The following is a 19,712-nucleotide window of genomic DNA, read 5'->3' as shown; positions in this document are numbered from 1 at the left end:
CTACGAGGGACAGACAGACAGCCCCATCAGACGCACGTAGCTCACACCACACCACCGCCACCACCACCACATCATTATCATCACTATAATACCCCCATACACAGCCATGCATCACCAATCACACTTCATCACACTTTCATGTATTCACCATCACACCAGTTTGCATTCCTAACCTCTCGCTACATCACCATCATCAACATCATCATCACTATAATACCCCCATACACAGCCATGCATCACCAATCACATTTCATCACACTTCCATGCATTCACAATCACACCCATCACCATCATCATCATCATCATACTCATCACCCCACACCACCAATCTATATTCCCATCACACACACCACCACAGTCATCACACCATAACATACCACCCAGCCACCCCCACTATACCATACTATTATCACACCACCATCACCACACTTCACCACATCATACCACCATACCACACCACACTTACACATAGCTCAGAGCACAACACCTGTCACCCTACACCAGCCTCACACTGCACTACATGTCATCACACTAACACACAACACTGCCACATCCTACCACACCATCTTCACATCATGTCACATCACACGTCATCCGTATCACCACCCAACATCTCACCATCACATTTCCTCTCCATCCATACAAGAGACAAACAGACACTCCTGCATATATCCACCGTTCACATTAGCGGAGAAAACAAGCCCCTCCCCCTTCCCCATTAAGCGTTTATCATTGGCCAGTTTATACAGAAGCCACGCCTCCTCTCCCACTCGGTCTGTTTGTGATTGGTGGATGCTGGGTGAGGTGGGCGGGGCTTAAGGTCGACGTTAATGTGAACAGATTATATAGATCCTACAAACAGCACACCGCCACACACCTCTACTCCTGCAACCACACAGCACCACAACCATACAACCCCCACACACCATAGCCCATATCTTGCACCTACCACACACCACAATGTCACCACAATATGACCCACACCACACCAAAAACCGCCGCCACGCCACACACACACACACACACACACACACACACACACACACACACACACACACACACCCTACCATCTTCACTCACAATCATCACTCATCGTCAACACTACCACACACCATCGCCATCTTCACAATAGCTAAGCCTAACCCCTTCTCCCTCCCTCCCTCCCTCCCTTCCTTACCTCATCTCCTCTCATCATCATCATCATCGTCATCATTATTATGCAGTTATACTTATGATCTAACCCAAATTTTTACCATCGTCACCTTCCCCACCAAACATCTCTATATTCTTTTTGATCATGTGTCAGGAAACAAAAAAAGAAAAGTAAGAAAAATAATAAAAGGTTCATGACCAATGCAGAAAACACTGTTAACAACCATCATCATCATCATCATCATCATCATCATTACAAAAGTGTTATAAATCCACAATGAAAAAAAAAAAAGTTAATGATATAGAAAAAAGGACAATGAGCATTCAAACTTCATAGGTCAACACACAATAAAAAATATATATTGCATGGTATTAAAAAAAACATATATAGATGACTGAATGGATTTTGAGTGCAGGAGACAAAAAATATACTTATACGAATAATGATAATAATAATAATAATAATAATAATAATAATAATAATGATAATAATAATAATAATAATAATAATGATAATAATAATAATAATAATAATAATAATAATACCAATATATATACACATTTTCCAAGAATATATCAGGGGAAGGCTGAGATGTGAACAAAAAAACTGTAATTTGTTTGTTTAGTTCATATCAATGTGTTCTGGAGGGAGGGGGAGGGAGGAGGGAGGAGAACGGGGGTGGGATGAGGGAGGGAGGGAGGGGTGTTGGAGGGGTGGGGAGGGAAGGGTCGGTCAAGGCGTTTAAGAGGGGAGGTTAGAGGTGGGGAGGAAAGGAGGGGGAAGCTACGTGTGTGTGTGTGTGTGTGTGTGTGTGTGTGTGTGTGTGTGTGTAGGGGGGGGCGGGGAGACGAGATTAGGCAAAGAGGGGGGGCTGGGGGGGCTGTTTAGGGGGCATGAACTAAGAGAGAGAGAGAGAGAGAGAGAGAGAGAGAGAGAGAGAGAGAGAGAGAGAGAGAGAGAGAGAGAGAGAGAGAGAGAGAGAGAGAGAGAGAGAGAGAGAGAGAGAGAGTACAAAGACGAAGATAAGGGCATTCGCAATACATAACAATATATAAACACACTGAAAAATACACGTACAGTCACAAATACGAAAAAAAATAACATTCATACACAGAACGGGTAAAATAATGCTCTCAGATGCAGAAGGAATAACAAGAAGAGGAAAGAGAAGGAGGAGGAGGAAGAGGAGATAACGAAGAACATGGAGAAGAGGAAACGGGAGAAAAACAACAACAAAAGAAGAAAGAGTAGACACGGACATGATTATAACACGTATGCAACAGCAGCAACAACATCAGCAGCAGCAGCAGCAGCACCAGCAGGAGCAGAAAACGACAACACTGCAATATCAGGAAGAAGAACAACAAGAACAACAAAATCAATATCTGAAGTTAGTACTCGATCTGGATTTTAGAAGTGGAGAAGGAGGAAGAAGAGGCTGAGGAGGACGAGGAGGAAGAGGAGATGAAGGAGGAAGAGGAGGTGAGGAGGACGAAGACGAGGAGGAAGAGAAGATGAAGGAGGAAGAGGAGGACGAGAAGTAGATGAAGGAGGAAGAGGAGGACGAGAAGGAGATGGAGGAGGAAGAGGAGGACGAGAAGTAGATGGAGGAGGAAGAGGAGGACGAGAAGTAGATGGAGGAGGAAGAGGAGGACGAGGAGAAGATGGAGGAGGAAGAGGAGGAAAAACTACAAGACAATGACGGAGGAAGTAAAAGAGGGGGAAAGCACAATGCAATAATCCATTACAAGTCTTTCATTTTGATTTTGAATAGAAAATAAAAACAAAAACGAATCGCGGCGTGGCAAAGGACCCTCAAATCCATTCTCTGTGTGAAGGTCATGGGCGTCATCACCACCAAGAACAACAACTATAACAACAAAAACAACAAAACAACAGTAAAGACATCCAAAGACAAAACAACAGAAAGACGAGGAAAAAAAAGGATTAAAAAATGGAAACGAGAAAACAACATCAGTAAAGACATCCAAAGACAAAACAACAGAAAAACGAGGAAAGAACAAAAGAGTAACAACCACAGGATTAAAAAATGTACGAGAACAAGGGATAAAAACAACAAAACATCAACAATAACAACAACTACAACGGCTGCTACTTTTACCACAGCAAAAATCGACATTAATAACACGGAGGAAAAAAGAAAACAAGTACTGAACGAGACGAAGGAAAGGAAATCAAAGGAATAAAGAGGAAGAGAAAATGAAAGATGGAAAAATGATCTTGAAAGTAAAACGTCGCTAAAGAAAATATTGGAAGGAAAAATAGAAAAGATTGAAACGAATGTCATATTATATTTTCCTTCCCTCCCCTCCAGTATCTTTTCCTCCCCTCCACACCCCTCCCTTCCACCCCTTCTCCCATTCCGTTCCTTCTTCCTCCCCTCCACACCCCTCCCTTCCGCCCCTTCTCCCATCCCGTTCCCTCTTCCTCCCCTTCACACCCCTCCCTTCCACCCCTTCTCCCATCCCGTTCCCTCTTCCTCCCCTCCACACCCCTCCCTTCCACCCCTTCTCCCATTCCGTTCCCTCTTCCTCCCCTCCCTTCCACCTCTTCTCCCATCCGTTCCCTCTTCCTCCTCCACACCCCTCCCTTCCTCCACTTCTCCCATCCCGTTCCCTCTTCCTCCCCTCCACACCCCTCCCTTCCACCCTTTCTCCCATCCCGTTCCCTCTTCCTCCCCTCCACACCCCTCCCTTCCACCTCTTCTCCCATTCCGTTCCCTGTTCCTCCCCTCCCATCTTTTCATCTTATTTCACCCCTCCACACCCCTCCCTTCCACCCCTTCTCCCATCCCGTTCCCTGTCCCTCCCTTCCAGTATCTTTCCCTCCCCTCCTTTCACCCCTTCACATCCCGCCCTTCCACCCCTTCTCCCATCCCGTTTCCTCTCCCTTTCCCTCCACCAGTAACTTACCCCTTTCTATAATCACTCAATTCACCCCTCCTACAGCCCTCCCTTCCCCCATAGCATACCCTCTTCCCTCTCCTTTCCCCCTCCATCATATCCCCTGCTTTCATCCTCAACACTCGTCCTCCCCTTCCCTTTCTCTCCATATGACTCCTACTTTACCCCTCCACACTCCATTTCCCCTTCTCTATCCTCCCATTTCTTCTCTCCCCATATATTCTCCCCCATACCCGTTCCCTCTCTCACCCCCTTCCTTGACACTCAATACAGCGTCTCCCTCCCATCACAGCTCTTCTCCCTCTCTCAACACCTACCCCATACCTCCCATCACGTCCCCATACCCAATACAACCTCCCCAACAGCCTGATTCCTCCCTCCCTGCAAAACGATCGTGATATGTCTCTATACCACGCCCAGCCCCTTCATAATCCAATCCTATATTTCAATCCCTAGTAACCCACGTCTTCCACCTCCCACCCCCACATAACCAACCTCTCCTTATCCTGCTTTTCCCGTAACTAGTGTAAGTCCACCTCTCCTTATTATAAGACTCTTCCGATACCCGCCTCATATTCTTCTACAATCCACACTCATATAATCCACTCCACACACAAACATCGGATACTCTTTGTTTACTCTATTCCCCCCCTCTCCCCCCCTCTGGAAAGTTCACAGCATCTCTCCATATAAAACAAAACCCTTCACAACTTGTCTATTTAACCTCAAACCTTGTTACGATCTTTCTATTCAGTCCAATCCACCTCACCTAACATCACTCACTGCTAACCTCACCTCACCTAACATCACTCACTGCTAACCTCACCTCACCTAACATCACTCACTGCTAACCTCACCTCACCTTACATCACTCACTGCTAACCTCACCTCACCTAACATCACTCACTGCTAACCTCACTTCTCCTGCTAACCTCATCTCACTTAACATCACTCACAGCTAACCTCACCTCACCTTACATCACTCACTGCTAACCTCACCATCCTATAATTCACCCTCCTCTTTGCTATAAACTAACCCTTCATATAACATACAACCCTGTCTACACTTACCTTACTCAACCCCAAACCTTATCATCATCTCTTTCTAATCACTCCAACCTCACTACTTCTTAACCCCCTCCTCTCTGGCAACCTCATATCACCCCTCCATATTAACAAACCACTCCACACTCACCTTATTCAACCCCAAGCCCTACCTCATCTCCTCCACAACCCTTCTATTAGCAGTCCAACCCCACCACACATTACTTCCCCACCCGTACAACCCCTACATCTAAACTATCCACCTCAATCCCTGCTTCACCTCCTACACAACCCCTTACGCTTTTATCCCAATACATCTTTCTTCCCTCTTCCTGCCAACATCACGACACCCCTCCACAGACTAGACAAACCCCTTACACTCAGCCTATCCAACCTCAACCCCACCCAAACCCCACCACAGCCTTCCCTCTCCCCTTCCTCTACACCCAATCGACAGTCAACCAGAACCCACCCCACTATGACCTCACTTCTATAGCCACACCACCCCTCCACCCCCACAAAATACCTCTACAGTCAATCCGCAATACACCCCACCCATCCCCCCCACCATGACCTCACTTTTATAGACACACCACCCCTCCACCCCCACAAAACCCCTCTACAGTCAATCCGCAATACACCCCACCCATCCCACACCACCATACCCACTTCTATACCCACACCATCCCTTTAACCCCCATAACATCCCCCCACCCACACCCAGAAAACCCATCTTCAACCCCTATCAGCTTCATCTCCAGCGCCATTACACTTCTCCCGCCCCGCATATCCCCTCTTCACCCCTCTCCCCATCACTCCCACCCCCCCACACTCCTCCTAGGCCCCCCACGCACCTTGAGGGCTGACTTGAGGACCACCACTTCACCGGGCGCCTGGTTCCACGGTTCGCCATCCACCTGAACCGGCAGCTCCGAGTTCAGCTTGATCCTGATATGACCTGCGGGAAAGGGGGACGAGATGAAGAGAGGTGCTGGTGATGATGATGTTGTGTGAGTGTGTAGTGGGGTAAGGAAAATGATGTTATGTGAAGTGGAGGTAAAGGGAAGGGGTACACGATGAGATGCTAGTGTGACCTGCGTGAAGGGGTAAAAGGGAGAAGGGGAAACAAAACAAATGGGGAGGGGATAACGTTGTATGTAGTGGGGATTAAAGGAAAGGGGGCATGATCAAAGGGAGGGAATAGGAGAGGACAAATTTATGAGGGGGGTAGGTAAGTAGGGTGATGGTGGTGTCAAAATGAAGGGGAGATGACAAGGAAGGGGGAGAAGACGAGAGGGAGAAGAGAATGATGCGTGGGGTTATAAATGGGACAAGGTTAAGGGTGGAGGGTGGGGGAACAGTGGTATTATTATGTAAGGGGTGGGGGAGCAAGGTTAAGGGTGGAGGGAAGGGGGACTCTGCTATTATTATGTAAGGGGGGGGGGAGCAAGGTTAAGGGTGGAGGGAGGGGGGACTCTGGTATTATTATGTAAGGGGTGGGGGAGCAAGGTTAAGGGTGGAGGGAGGGGGGACTCTGCTGTTATTGTGTAAGGGGGGGAAGGGGGAGAGCAAGAGGAAAAAGAAGGACTGTTGATATCGTTCTTTTATGTAAGGGGTGTGAAAGGGGCTGTGTTGATGGGATGGGGGTGATACTGCTGGTGTCTGTGGTAGTGGGAGGGGCTGACTGAAGGGGTGCTTGAGTAGGGGGCGTTTATGTAAGGGTTGTGCATAAAAGGGGGATGGTTACGTGTAAATGGGGGTTGCCTATGTGTGTGTGTGTGTGTGTGTGTGTGTGTGTGTGTGTGTGTGTGTGTTTATAGCTGCCAAGTGTCAACCAATCACTCTTTCTATAAATAACACACACACACACACACACACACACACACACACACACACACACATCACAAATAGCAACATGACTGAAATTGTGATAAAGAAAAAAAATAAGACCCAAGAAAAGACACAAATAATAATTATGTGACGACACTCAAGGTAACCCACTCTTCCCCTCCCCTCCCCTCCCGTTCCCTCCCCTCCTCTTCCCTTCCTTCCCCTTCCTTCCCCTCCCCTCCCCTTCCCTACCCTTCCCTTCCTTCCCCTTCCCTACCCTTCCCTCCCCTCCCCTCCCTCCCCTCAGCCCCTGCTTCCTCCTTTTCCCCTCCCTCCTTAAACACCCTAAATTAAAGCTAGATTAGTCTTCGTTAGAGAGAGAGAGAGAGAGAGAGAGAGAGAGAGAGAGTCGTTACCTCCCACATTATTTATAGTCACAAGACACATTAAGAGGTCATCAGAGGTCAATATGTGGAACGCAACAACAACAACAACAACAACAACAACAAGATAATAGAGCAGATGGCAGCCACGTGGAAGGTTTACATCTCTCTCTCTCCCTCTCTCTCTCTCTCTCTCTCTCTCTCTCTCTCTTTTGATTGTGTGTGTGTGTGTGTGTGTGTGTGTGTGTGTGTGTGTGTGTGTGTGTGTGTGTGTGTGTGAGAGGTGATTTGCTGATGACAAGCGTGCAAATGAAGGAACGTACTGCCTCTCTCTCTCTCTCTCTCTCTCTCTCTCTCTCTCTCTCTCTCTCTCTCTCTCTCTCTCTCTCTCTCTCTCTCTCTCTCAGACTGGTTGGTAAAGCGATACTCTTTTCTCTCTCTGGCGTGACCCGAAATGTTCTGGAGTGTGACCTCTCTCTCTCTCTCTCTCTCTCTCGTTATACCTCCTCGTAACACTATAAAATCATCATATATTATCCTCCTATTCTACTTTCAGTCTATTACACACACACACACACACACACACACACACACACACACACACACACACACACACACACACACAACCACATCAAGCCCCTTTACTAGTACATTTCGGAGCAGTAAGTAGCGGGCTCTTTTTTTATTTTTTTATTATTGTTTTCTTTAATTTTACGCCCTTGCACTGTCTCCTCTGCAGTAAAAAAAAAAAAAAATAAATAAATAAATAAAAATTCGGCCCTAGTTTTTCCCTAGCCTCCACCTGTAACTCTATATCATTCGTTACACGGCTATTCACACCCCATGTTCTTCCCTTCCTCTATATTAAGTAACATATCAACCCCTTCACTATAATATTTAAGCCCTAGTCCCACCCTTTCCTCCACTCGTAACTTCATACTCCATACTTCTTCCCTTCCTCTACATTAAGTAACATATCAACCCCTTCACTATAATATTTGAGCCCTAGTACCACCCTTTCCTTCCCTCGTAACGTCATATTTCATACTTCTTCCCTTCCTCTACATTAAGTAACATATCAATCCCTTTACTAGAATATCTGAGTCCTATTTCCACCCTGTCCTCGCCTCGTACTTCATACTTCTGACCCCTTTCTTCTGGTTACCCCCTCCCCTTGTCACCCTACCTCCTCACACTCAAAAACATCACCCATTCCACCTTATTCTGTCATCCCATACCCCCCCCATTCCCCCTTACAACATCGTCCCATCTTCCCCCTCTTCCCTTTACCCACTACATGTAACATCCTCCCTCTCCCATTCTCACCCTCTACACTCCCCTCTCCCCTTCTACATAAAGCATCATATCAAGCCATGTATATTTCTGCTCTAGTTTCACCCCTTCCTCCCCTCGTGACTTCATACTTGTTACACTCCCATTCTCACCATACACACTCCCCTCTCCCCTTCTATATAAAGCATCATATCCCTCCCCTCCTCTCCCCTTCTTTTCCCCTTTCTCCCCTACTTTCCTTCCCCTCTCCCTCCCCTCACGGACCTCCCTGGGCGATGCGGATGGCAGACTCCAGACCCTCCCTTTCCTGCCCCTTCCAGCCCATCTATTCCGTTCCTCCCATCCCCTTACAACCCCCTCCCTTTTCCCCTTTCCTCTCTCCTCCTCCCCTTCCCCTCACTCAGACCGTCATTTCACCCTTTCCTGCCCCTTCCAGCCCATCTCTCCCGTTCCTCCCACCCCCTTAGAACCCCCTTCCCCTCCCCTCACGCACCTCCCTGGGCGATGCGGATGGCAGACCTCAGGCCGGACTGGATCTGGCCGAGGTGGACGATGCCGGTCACGCCCACCACCTCGAGATGTCCGTCCCAGTGGTTGGGTTTGTTGAACTGGTCGTCCTTCTCCGGCCCCCAGGGGTTGGCGCCGCTCCCCCACGACAGGATGTTGAGGATGATGACTCCCTCCAGCGGCGGCAGCTCCACAGGCTTCCCGTCCACCTCGAGGCGTATCTCCTTGTGCAGGTCCTTACAGAGTTTGCGGGACACCATCTTCCGGAGACCCATCTTGACGTACACGCTCTTGTTGTGGAGTCTGGGGGAGGTGCAAGGGGCGGCGGGGCGTGTTAAGCTTCCTCAAGTAACTCCCATTCACACTCTCTTAATCCCTTTCATTTTTACGCTATTACTCATGGCCAATCCTCCTTCCGATCCTCCTTTTCTCTTCTGTCTAATCCTCATTTCGAAACTGAACACCAGAAATTAAACACCAGAATGTGAACACCAGAAATTGAACACCAGAATGTGAACACCAGAAATTGAACACCAGAAATTGAACACCAGAATGTGAACACCAGAAATTGAACACCAGAATGTGAACACCAGAAATTGAACACCAGAATGTAAACACCAGAAATTGAACACCAGAATGTAAACACCAGAAATTGAACACCAGAATGTGAACACCAGAAATTGAACACCAGAAATTGATCACCAGAATGTGAACACCAGAAATTGAACACCAGAATGTGAACACCAGAAATTGAACACCAGAAATTGATCACCAGAATGTAAACACCAGAAAATGAACACCAGAATGTGAACACCAGAAATTGAACACCAGAAATTGAACACCAGAATGTGAACACCAGAAATTGAACACCCCATTATTAACCGCCAATCCTTTTATGAATCTCTATGTTTTCATCTCTCATTCATCTCACCTCGTTTTTGTTGATCCTCTTTCCTCCTCTTGGTTCCTCCTTTTCTCCTCTGTGTCTAATCTTTATCCATCCTCTTTATCCATTATTAACTGTCTATCCCTCCATGATCCCTTTATTTCCATGTGTTATTCATCTCACTTCGTTTTGTTGGTCTTCCTCCAGTTAGTTCCTCATTCTTTTCTCAACTCCTTCCCTCCTCCACTGTATCACTGTCTGTCCTAATAACCCATCAATCCTCTTCCAACATTCACCTCAACTGTTCTCGTCGTCTTCTTTCCCCTTTTATCCTCATTCTTTTCTCAACTCCTTCCCTCCTCCGCTGTATCACTGTCTACCCTAATAACCCATCAATTCTCTTCCAACATTCACCTCAACTGTTCTCGTCGTCTTCTTTCCCCTTTTATCCTCATTCTTTTCTCAACTCCTTCCCTCCTCCGCTGTATCACTGTCTACCCTAATAACCCATCAATCCTCTTCCAACATTCACCTCAACTGTTCTCACCGTCTTCTTCTCCCTATATCCTTCACCTGGTCAGCTTTTCTTACGTTAACCCTAAATTTTCCTCCTATGTTTGTTCCTCTCTCCTTCACCTCGTCTGCTTTTAACTTCTTCCTTCACCTGTCCTAATAACCCATCAATACTCTTCCACCATTCACCTTAACTGTTCTCACCGTCTTCTTCTCCCTATATCCTTCACCTGCTCAGCTTTTCTTACGGTAACCCTAAATTTTCCTCCTATGTTTGTTCCTCTCTCTTTCACCTCGTCTGCTTTCAACCTCTTCACCTCCCTCCCTACAACTACTTGCTGTCGCCGCCGCTCACCTGCTGTTGAACTTGTTGGGGTTCTCCTCGCGGGCGTTGTGGAAATCGAGGCACAGCTCCGCCTCAATGCCGATGCCGAAGTAGTTGTTCATGACGAAGATCTGAGTGTTGTCCTCGCTGGTGGAGCCGGCTGGGGGCGGAGGGGAGAAGGGGGAGAAAGAGAAGGGGTGGTTAGGGTGTGAGTGACAACAATTGACGAACCTACGCCATACAACTGTACACTCAAGACACTTTCATTCTTCACATCAGCTATTTCTAAAGGTCAAAGAAGGTGTCAGTCGGGTTCTAATGAGTGTTTATTTAAGCTCATGCTACTGGGGAAGGGTCAAACTACCACCAGGGTCATAAAACTACTACTGGAAATGCCCTTAACTCCTACGAAAGCCTTGTCAAATATGTGAACTTGGGCGACGAAATGTTTTAAAATACGGTATTATAAGACACTCGTTCTTCACATCAGCTATTTCTAAAGGTCAAAGAGGGGATCAGTCGGGTTCTAATAAGTGTTTTTTTAGGTTCAAGGTACAGAAGAAGGATCAAACTACCACCAGAGCCATAAAACTTCTCCTGGAAATGCCCGAAACTTCTACGAAACCCTTGTCAACTATGTGAACTTGGGCGCCGAATGGTTTAAAAATACGACCCTTACTGTCTTTCTTTGTACCCCGCCTGTAGCCTACCTGACCCACTGACCCACTTCCTCTGCTTACTACACCTTTGATTGAAAAAAAGAAAGATGAGAGGGGGAGAAAGTAGAAGTAGTATTAGTATTAGTAGCAGTAGTAGTAGTAGTCATTGTCGTGGTGGAGTGATAAGACAGTACCACGCGTGCACAGACTGTGTGACTGTGGGGCTCATGTTACCCCTGTGTGTGTGTGTGTGTGTGTGTGTGTGTGTGTGTGTGTGTGAGAGAGAGAGAGAGAGAGAGAGAGAGAGAGAGAGAGAGAGAGAGAGAGAGAGAGAGAGAGAGAGAGAGAGAGAGAGAGAGAGAGAGAGAGAGAGAGAGAGAGAGAGAGAGAGAGAGAGAGAGAGAGAGACAGCCAGCCAGCAAGCCAGCCAGACAGACAGACACACAGACAAACAGACAGACAGACAGACAAACACACAGACAGACAGACACACAGACAGACAGACACACAGACACACAGACAAACAACCCAGATCCACAACCTACCGGTGGAGTTGGTCTGCGTGGGCTTGTCCTCCACCTTCTCGTCCACGTGGAACACAACGGTCCAGCGGTCGAGCCTGATGTCCTCGGCCTCGATCACGTCCTTCAGCAGGTTGATGGGGTCCTCGCCGCCGTTGTAGCCCGGGCCCCAGCGCAGCACGCGGGCCAGGTCGTTGCCGGTGCCCAGGGGGACGATGGCGCAGGCGGGGTGTTGGCACTCGGAGTCCTGGCCCACGTTGTCCAGGCACTGCAGGACCCAGCCGATGGTGCCGTCCCCGCCGCAGACCAGGATCTTGTAGCTCTTCACCTTGCGGAACACGTACAGCCTGGGGGGAGGCGGTGGGTGAAGGGGTGGTGCTGGGAGGGGCGGGGGCTAGGCTGAGTTGGGAGAGCATAGAGTGTATTTTTGTCATTTATGTTTTAATGTTCTTGTCTCTCGTCGCGCTCCCTGTTGTCCGTGTTGCGTCTCAATTGTTTATCTATTGTTACTCGTTTATTTTCTACTGTCTGTCCTCGTCCTTCTATTGTTAAATTATATATACTGTTCCACACGCACACACCAACATTTATGTCATCCACACTACACAACATTCATACAAACGCATACACACACAAACACCTTTTCCATGTGTTATGTTTGTCGTAATGACTTGTACGAAATTTTATGATTAAAATAATCCTGACGGATATTGACTTTCTCTATCCGTGAACCAATTAGCCTTAGAACACTCGCTACCGCCAACAAGCATAAGGTGCTGCTGGATACTTCTACAGGTGCTGTGGTCAAAGTTGCCAGATTGTCGTACTCAGCCTCTTATATTTACCGACTTCCGACCCAAAAACTATCTCGTGGACCCCAATAAGGAGATTCACTTATAATTATCGTTAAAATATAGTTAATTCCTGATGTTTTTTGGCAATAATTAGGCGTCAGAAACCGGTAAATACTATGCTCTGAGTACGACAATCTGGCAACGGTGGCTGTGGTATGAATGTATAAGATCGACGAAAACAGACACAGAAACAGGCCTGTGATACGTCATGGAAAGGAATGCAGCATGTTCTAATGAAAAAAATATCTATTCTGGCAAATTTCCGTGGATCTTCAGTCGAATCACGATTTCCGCTGGCGTGGTTCTCCTATTTCCGTGGTTTTCTGACTTGTCCACGATCTTCCAAAGCTACGGTAGATTTCACCGAAGGACGACGGTATTACTCACCATCATCAGCAGCAGCAATAACAAGAAACAAATGAGAACCACGCTAGCGGAAATCGTGGTTTGACTGAAGATCCACGGAAAATTTGCCCAGTGTAATAGCCCCTTAACATGTCTGTTATTCTAAGCCCCTCTCAGTCGTGGGAGGAAAGACAAAGGTCGGTATTATAGACACTTTCGCTTCTCACATCAGTATTTCTAAAGGTCAAAGAGGGGATCAATTGGGTTCTAATGAGTGTTTCTTTAGGTTCACGGTACAGAAGAAGGGCAAAACTACCACCAGGGTCATAAAACTACTACTGGAAATGCCCACAACTCCTACGAAAGCCTTGTCAAATAGGTGTACTTGGGCCGCGAAATGTTTAGCAATACAGCCCTTGAAAAAAAGTTTCCACGCTCTGAAGCCAAGAGTGGCGGAAGATTACCCACATGCTGCCCAGACCTTCAGTTAACCCTGTATATAACTTCAGCAACTTCGGTTAAGTGCAGCAACGGGGGGGGGGAATGGGCCAAGCAAGTGTCAGTCATCACAGCAGCCACAATAAATAAAATGCGCCATTAACGTTGCTCATCCAAGACGCCCCTCAAAAGCCAGCACCTAAAACCAAAAGAGCGTGACTCACCCCGGCAGCGGCCCTCCGTTGTCCAGGTCGAAGACTTGGTATGGGTTGAGGAGCTTCCTGAAGGAGTGGATCAGCTCGAGGCCCTGACACCCGCCGGATTTGACGTTGACGAACACGAGGAGCGGCTGGACGCCCTCGGGGATGAGCTGCGGCTGAACATTGGGCAGCAGCATCACTGTGGGTGTGGCGGAGAAAGGAAGAGGGGTAAGGAAGGGGACGGGAGGCGAGAGCAGGGAAAGCCGGAGATAAAGAGGAGAATGGCAAGGGAAGTGTGGGAACAAGGACAGGGAGGAGGAAGAGAAGAAAAAGAAAAAGAAAAGGAGAAAATGAAGGGAAAAGAAAAAAAGGAAATCAAGAGTGGACAAAGCCAATATGTTTTAGGTCCTATACATCAAATTCATGTTATCATCGGTTAACCACAAAGCAATGGGTCACACAGCTCCCAATACCTATAGCAGCAAGCGTCGCCCTGATGGCTACGTACTCACCAAACAGCCTCTTTCGTCACATAATTCTGGGGTCGTTGTGGTCGTGTATTCACTTACCCAATGAATGCATGAGTCTTTTCGGAGTCATTGTGGTCGTGGTCCCTATCTTTGTGTCGTCCTGGTCGTGTACTCACCCAACAGGCTTTTTTGTCTCATGATTTTGGGGTCGTGGTGGTCGTGTACTCACTGACCCAACAGATGCATGCGTCGTTTCAGTCATCGTGGTCGTGGTCCCTATCTTTGTGTCGTCCTGGCCGTGTACTCACCCAACAGACTCTTTCGTCACGTGATTCTGGGGTCGTTGTGGTCGTGTACTTACCCAATGAATGCATGCGTCTTTTCAGTCATCGTGGTCGTGGTTCCTATCTTTGTGTCGTCCTGGTCGTGTACTCACCAAACAGGCTCTCACTTCAGCTGTGGTCGTCACTGTCACTCACTAACAGGTTTACGCGTCTTTTCAGCGGGCTTTTTTTATTCATTATTATTTTTTTTTTTTTACGCCCTTGAACTGTCTCTTCTGTAAAAAAAAAAAAAAAAATCGTTGTCGTGGTTCGTCGTACTCACCCAGGAGGTTCTTGTCGTCGTAGCAGGACTCTCGTAGGGTGTAGAAGGCGCGCACGGCAAGGTCGGGGTCGTCGTAGGTAATGACCATGGAGCCGTACTCGTAGTAGATCGGTCCGAAGCTGGAGTACTTGTAGCCGGCTGTGAGGGGGGGGGTGCGGTTGGCATCAGGGAGTGGGGAGGGGAGGTGGGGTCGTGGTGTTGATGGGGAAGGGGTGATAGGGTGCGGGTCGTGGTGTTTGGGTGGTAGGAATTTGGGGGGTGAGGGTGTGGGTGGTTGTGAGTAAGGGTGGTATGTTTGTCATGGTGGGTGATTGTGGTGTGGTTGGGGTGGTGGTGTGGAGTGGTGTGCAGTGGTATGTTTGTGGTGGAGGTGTGGTTGGGGTGGTGGTGTGTAATGGTGTGTAGTGGTATGTTTGTGGTGGAGGTGTGGTTGGGGTGGTGGTGTGTAATGGTGTAGAGTGGTGTGCAGTGGTATGTTTGTGGTGGTGGTGTGATTGGGGTGGTGGTGTGTAATGGTGTAGAGTGGTGTGCAGTGGTATGTTTGTGGTGGTGGTGTGATTGGGGTGGTGGTGTGTAATAGTGTGGAGTGGTGTGCAGTGGTATGTTTGTGGTGGAGGTGTGATTGGGGTGGTGGTGTGTAATGGTGTAGAGTGGTGTGCAGTGGTATGTTTGTGGTGGAGGTGTGGTTGGGGTGGTGGTGTGGAGTGGTGTGCAGTGGTATGTTTGTGGTGGTGGTGTGGTTGGGGTGGTGGTGTGTAATGGTGTAGAGTGGTGTGCAGTGGTATGTTTGTGGTGGAGGTGTGGTTGGGGTGGTGGTGTGTAATGGTGTAGAGTGGTGTGCAGTGGTATGTTTGTGGTGGAGGTGTGGTTGGGGTGGTGGTGGTGTGTAGTGGTGTGCAGTGGTATGTTTGTGGTGGAGGTGTGGTTGGGGTGGTGGTGTGTAATGGTGTGGAGTGGTGTGCAGTGGTATGTTTGTGGTGGTGGTGTTTTGCAGTGAGTGGTGATGTATAGTGAGGGGTGGTATTCAGTGATAGTGGAGTGGTGTTGCGTGGTGGTGTGGGGGTGGTGGTGGCGGTGGTCGTGTCGTGAGGAAAAAAAGAGAAACAAGAATTACACACGTACCCGACAAGCAGTTCATGTTAAGTTTGTTTATATAGACACAAAGGAAACAGAAACATACATACATACATACATACAAACATACATACATACAAACATTCCTTATCTATCTATCTATCTATTTATCTCCCTGAAACTCTAGCCCTTTCATTCAATATATGCCCCTCCCCCCACCCACCCACTCACCCACACACACACACACACACAAACACAAAGAAACACAGACATACATTCATACATCCTATCTATCTATCTATCTATCTCTGTCTAACTCTCACACTTTAATTTCTACTCCTCCTCCCCCCTCCCCCCTAACACACTAACACACCCACACCAACACATCAACAAAACGAAACACATCCCGTCACGCACCCTCGCCGTTACCCAGGATATCTGTCAGGATGTTGTCATACTGCCGCTGCGAGAGGTTCGGCGGCAGGTTCCCGACGAAGAGGGCGATGCTGGAGCCGTGCGGGTCCTTGGCGAGCTGGAGATAGAAGCGCATCATCTCCATCTGACGAACGCTGTCCCTCGCCACCACCTTCAGCAGCTCCCAGGGCTTCTCACCGTGCTCCATCACGCGCTCCGAGACTGGAAGGTAAGGGAAGGAAAGGAGGAGATGGTTAGTTGAAGAAGATTATGATGAACGATTGCTGTGTGTTGGGGGAGGGAGGGAGGGTTGTTGGGGCGTGTTTAGAGAGGGGATGTTGCTGTTTGATGCTGCTCCTGTTGCTGTGAGTGATATGGTTGTAATAGTAGTAGTAGTAGTAGTAGTAGTAGTAGTAAGTAGTAGTAGTAGTTTCCTTGGCAGATCAATATCAAGACATGGTATATCTTAAATCTCAGTTGAGGTCACACACACACACACACACACACACACACACACACACACACACACACACACACACACACACACACACACACACACCTGCATAAGTAATCTACGGATCCGCACAGCCAAATTTCACAATACAGGAAACTCTGTACTTGGTTAAATTCTTCCCTTCCCTTCATCCCCTTCTCCCTCCACTACTGCCAAACATCCCTAAACCAGCGTCCTCCACCCACCCATCCACCCACACCTAGTCAATCCCTTCTTCGACCCCATCCTTACTCCTTTCAACACACCCCTCTTCACCTACATCCACAACTATCAATTCTATACCTAATTCATACTTCTCTCCCTTTCACCCCCCCCTCCTCACCACCACCATCCATGTCTTGCAAACCATTCCAGGTCACTCACACCCATTTCCAGGTCACTCCTTATAGACAACCACCCACTTTAGCCTCTCTCCTTGCCCTCCTTCTGTCTCTCTTCTCTCCCGCCCACTCCACCGCCCACTTTCCTCCTTCTTCTCTCTCTCCCTCCCCTCCCTCGTCAACTTTGCCTCCATTCCTGCCTCCTCTCTCCTTGCCTTCCCTCTCTCTCTTCCCTGTCCTCCTTTTTCCTTCCCCTTCCCTCTCTCCACAACTTCACCTCCATTCTGCCTCCTCTCTCCTTGCCTTCCCTTTCTTTCTTCTCTCCTCCCACTCCAGTCCTTCCCCTTCTTTCCTCTCCCTTCCCCTTCCCTCTCTCTCCAACTTTACCTCCATTCCTAGCTCCTCTCTCCTTGCCTTCCCTCTCTTTCCTCTCTTTCTTCTCTCCTCCCACTGCAGACCCGTCCTCTTCTTTCCTTCCCCTTCCCTCTCTCCCTCCTCATCTTTACCTCCATTCCTGCCTCCTCTCTTCTTGCCTTCTCTCTCTCTCTTCTCTCTTACCCTCTCTGACCCACCCTCCTCCTCCCTTCTCTCTCTCTCTCTCTCTCTCTCTCTCTCTCTCTCTCTCTCTCTCTCTCTCTCTCTCTCTCTCTCTCTCTCTCTCTCTCTCTCTCTCTCAACCTCTCTCCATCTTCCTCCCTCTCCAGCCTCCTCCTTCCTCCCTCTCCTCCCTCTCCCTCCCTCCCTCCTCCCCTTCCCCCTCCCCTACCCACTCCTTGAGGCACAAAGGCACGGATAGCGATTTTTTTTTTTTTTTTTGCAAAGGGTGAGACGTGACCTGATATTGATTATTGTGAAGGACCCTAAGCACATCCAGGGTTAAATGTACACTTCACCTCTCTCTCTCTCTCTCTCTCTCTCTGTCTGTCTGTCTGTCTGTCTGTCTGTCTGTCTCTCTCTCTCTCTCTCTCTCTCTCTCTCTCTCTCTCTCTCTCTCTCTCTCTCTCTCTCTCTCTCTCTCTCTCTCTCTCTCTCTCACACACACACACACACACACACACACACACACACACCAAAACAGGTATGATGGAATGGCGTCAAGAGAATATGCGTTACGAGCTTGACTTAATTCTCTATAAACCTAACAATCATCATCTAACCTCAACCACCCTAACCTAACCTGGTATTCTGGATGCGTTTAACCCAAGTGGAGGAGGTGATCGGATTTGTTGAACGTCGTATCAATCTTTATCAACTCTCTTTTGGCACTCTTTACTTTTGTCTCTTGTGGGAACAGCGACTAGCGGGCTTTTTATTTTTTTTATACTCTTTTTGTTGCCCTTGAGCTGTCTCCTTTGTTGTAAAAAAAAATAATGTGGATGTTTTTTTTACGTTTTTTGTTTTTGTTTTGTTTTGTTTTTCAAGGTGTTGTTAGTTGTGTTTTTGGCTTCTATTTATATCATTTTTTTACGACTAAGTTTGCAATAATTCATCACCTTCGTAAACAAACCGCCTAAGTCATTATTTTCTACTTTACAGGAAATCAGAAAAGAACTGTCATTATCTCATTTGGCTTAAGATTTAGGCAGAAACGAAAAGGCCAATTCTACAACACTCAAACCCTGAATGGCGAAGGCAACTATACAAAAATGGTAGTCGCATGTTAAAAAATTGAAGTAGAGAAAAACCTGGAAATCGCTGAAAAATGACTTAGGCGATTATTTTATGAGGGATTTATGTTGAGTTTTTAACCCCTTGACCGCGGATTTCCTACAGTCAGACCTCACCAAGCTACAGGAATGGAACAAAAAGTGGCTGCTACAATTCAATGAAGAAAAATGCAAAGTCCTGCACCTTGGGAGGGGATATCCAGCACACCAATACCACAATACCACAGAGGCAGAGAAAGACCTGGGAGTGTATGTTACCGAGCTACCACTGAAAGCCAAATCCGTGTCAATCGTAGCGGATGGGTTAAGGCGTGTTTAGTTGGGTTCGTAGAGTTTGTTTATATAACTTTTTAAGACTGAGTTTGTAATACGTATGTGAAAACCCAACACTTCTAACTTACTCCGTCTCAAAAGTGGAATTAAAAAGGCAAACTAGCCACTTAATTGTTAAATGATAATACGTTTAACCCGGTAGAAGCAGGGATCATGTTTCTTAATGGTCCCTCTAAGCGAGAAAAATAAGAAAAAATCATCCCTCACACAAACCATTTCATAATATATATCAAAGCATTTGTGATCATTTTATGTATCATCTATTTTGGGGGGTTTAAATCATGGCACAAATTTGGCCCGTCGCTGCTACCGGGTTAAAAAATTACTCCCAATCAACCTCTCCCTTTCCCTCCCCGCCTCACCCTTTCTCCTTCCTCTCCCTTTCCCTCCCCGCCTCACCCTTTCTCCTTCCTCTCCCTTTCCCTCCCCGCCTCACCCT

The 19,712-nt window shown here is 47.6% G+C and overlaps 1 protein-coding gene across 7 annotated transcripts in view; it reads right to left on the bottom strand.

Moving 5' to 3' along the window:
* LOC126986716 (diacylglycerol kinase theta-like) overlaps positions 1–19,712 on the bottom strand; it is a 130,266-nt gene that overhangs the window by 9,698 nt on the left and 100,856 nt on the right. For 4 of the 7 annotated variants that reach the window (XM_050843080.1, XM_050843077.1, XM_050843079.1 and 1 more), the window contains 7 exons: positions 16,443–16,661; positions 14,952–15,089; positions 13,900–14,074; positions 12,063–12,385; positions 10,889–11,018; positions 9,121–9,437; positions 5,976–6,079 (listed from right to left, as the gene is read on the bottom strand). In XM_050843080.1, the coding sequence (XP_050699037.1) occupies positions 5,976–6,079; positions 9,121–9,437; positions 10,889–11,018; positions 12,063–12,385; positions 13,900–14,074; positions 14,952–15,089; positions 16,443–16,661 (1,406 nt within the window). The remainder of the gene's footprint in view (positions 1–5,975; positions 6,080–9,120; positions 9,438–10,888; positions 11,019–12,062; positions 12,386–13,899; positions 14,075–14,951; positions 15,090–16,442; positions 16,662–19,712) is intronic. The other 3 variants (XM_050843078.1, XM_050843081.1, XM_050843083.1) reach the window with 1 other exon arrangement.

The sequence above is a fragment of the Eriocheir sinensis genome, chromosome 62 (genome assembly GCF_024679095.1).
Source record: "Eriocheir sinensis breed Jianghai 21 chromosome 62, ASM2467909v1, whole genome shotgun sequence".
NCBI lineage: Eukaryota > Metazoa > Arthropoda > Malacostraca > Decapoda > Varunidae > Eriocheir > Eriocheir sinensis.
This window is presented reverse-complemented; position numbering and strand designations above follow the sequence as displayed.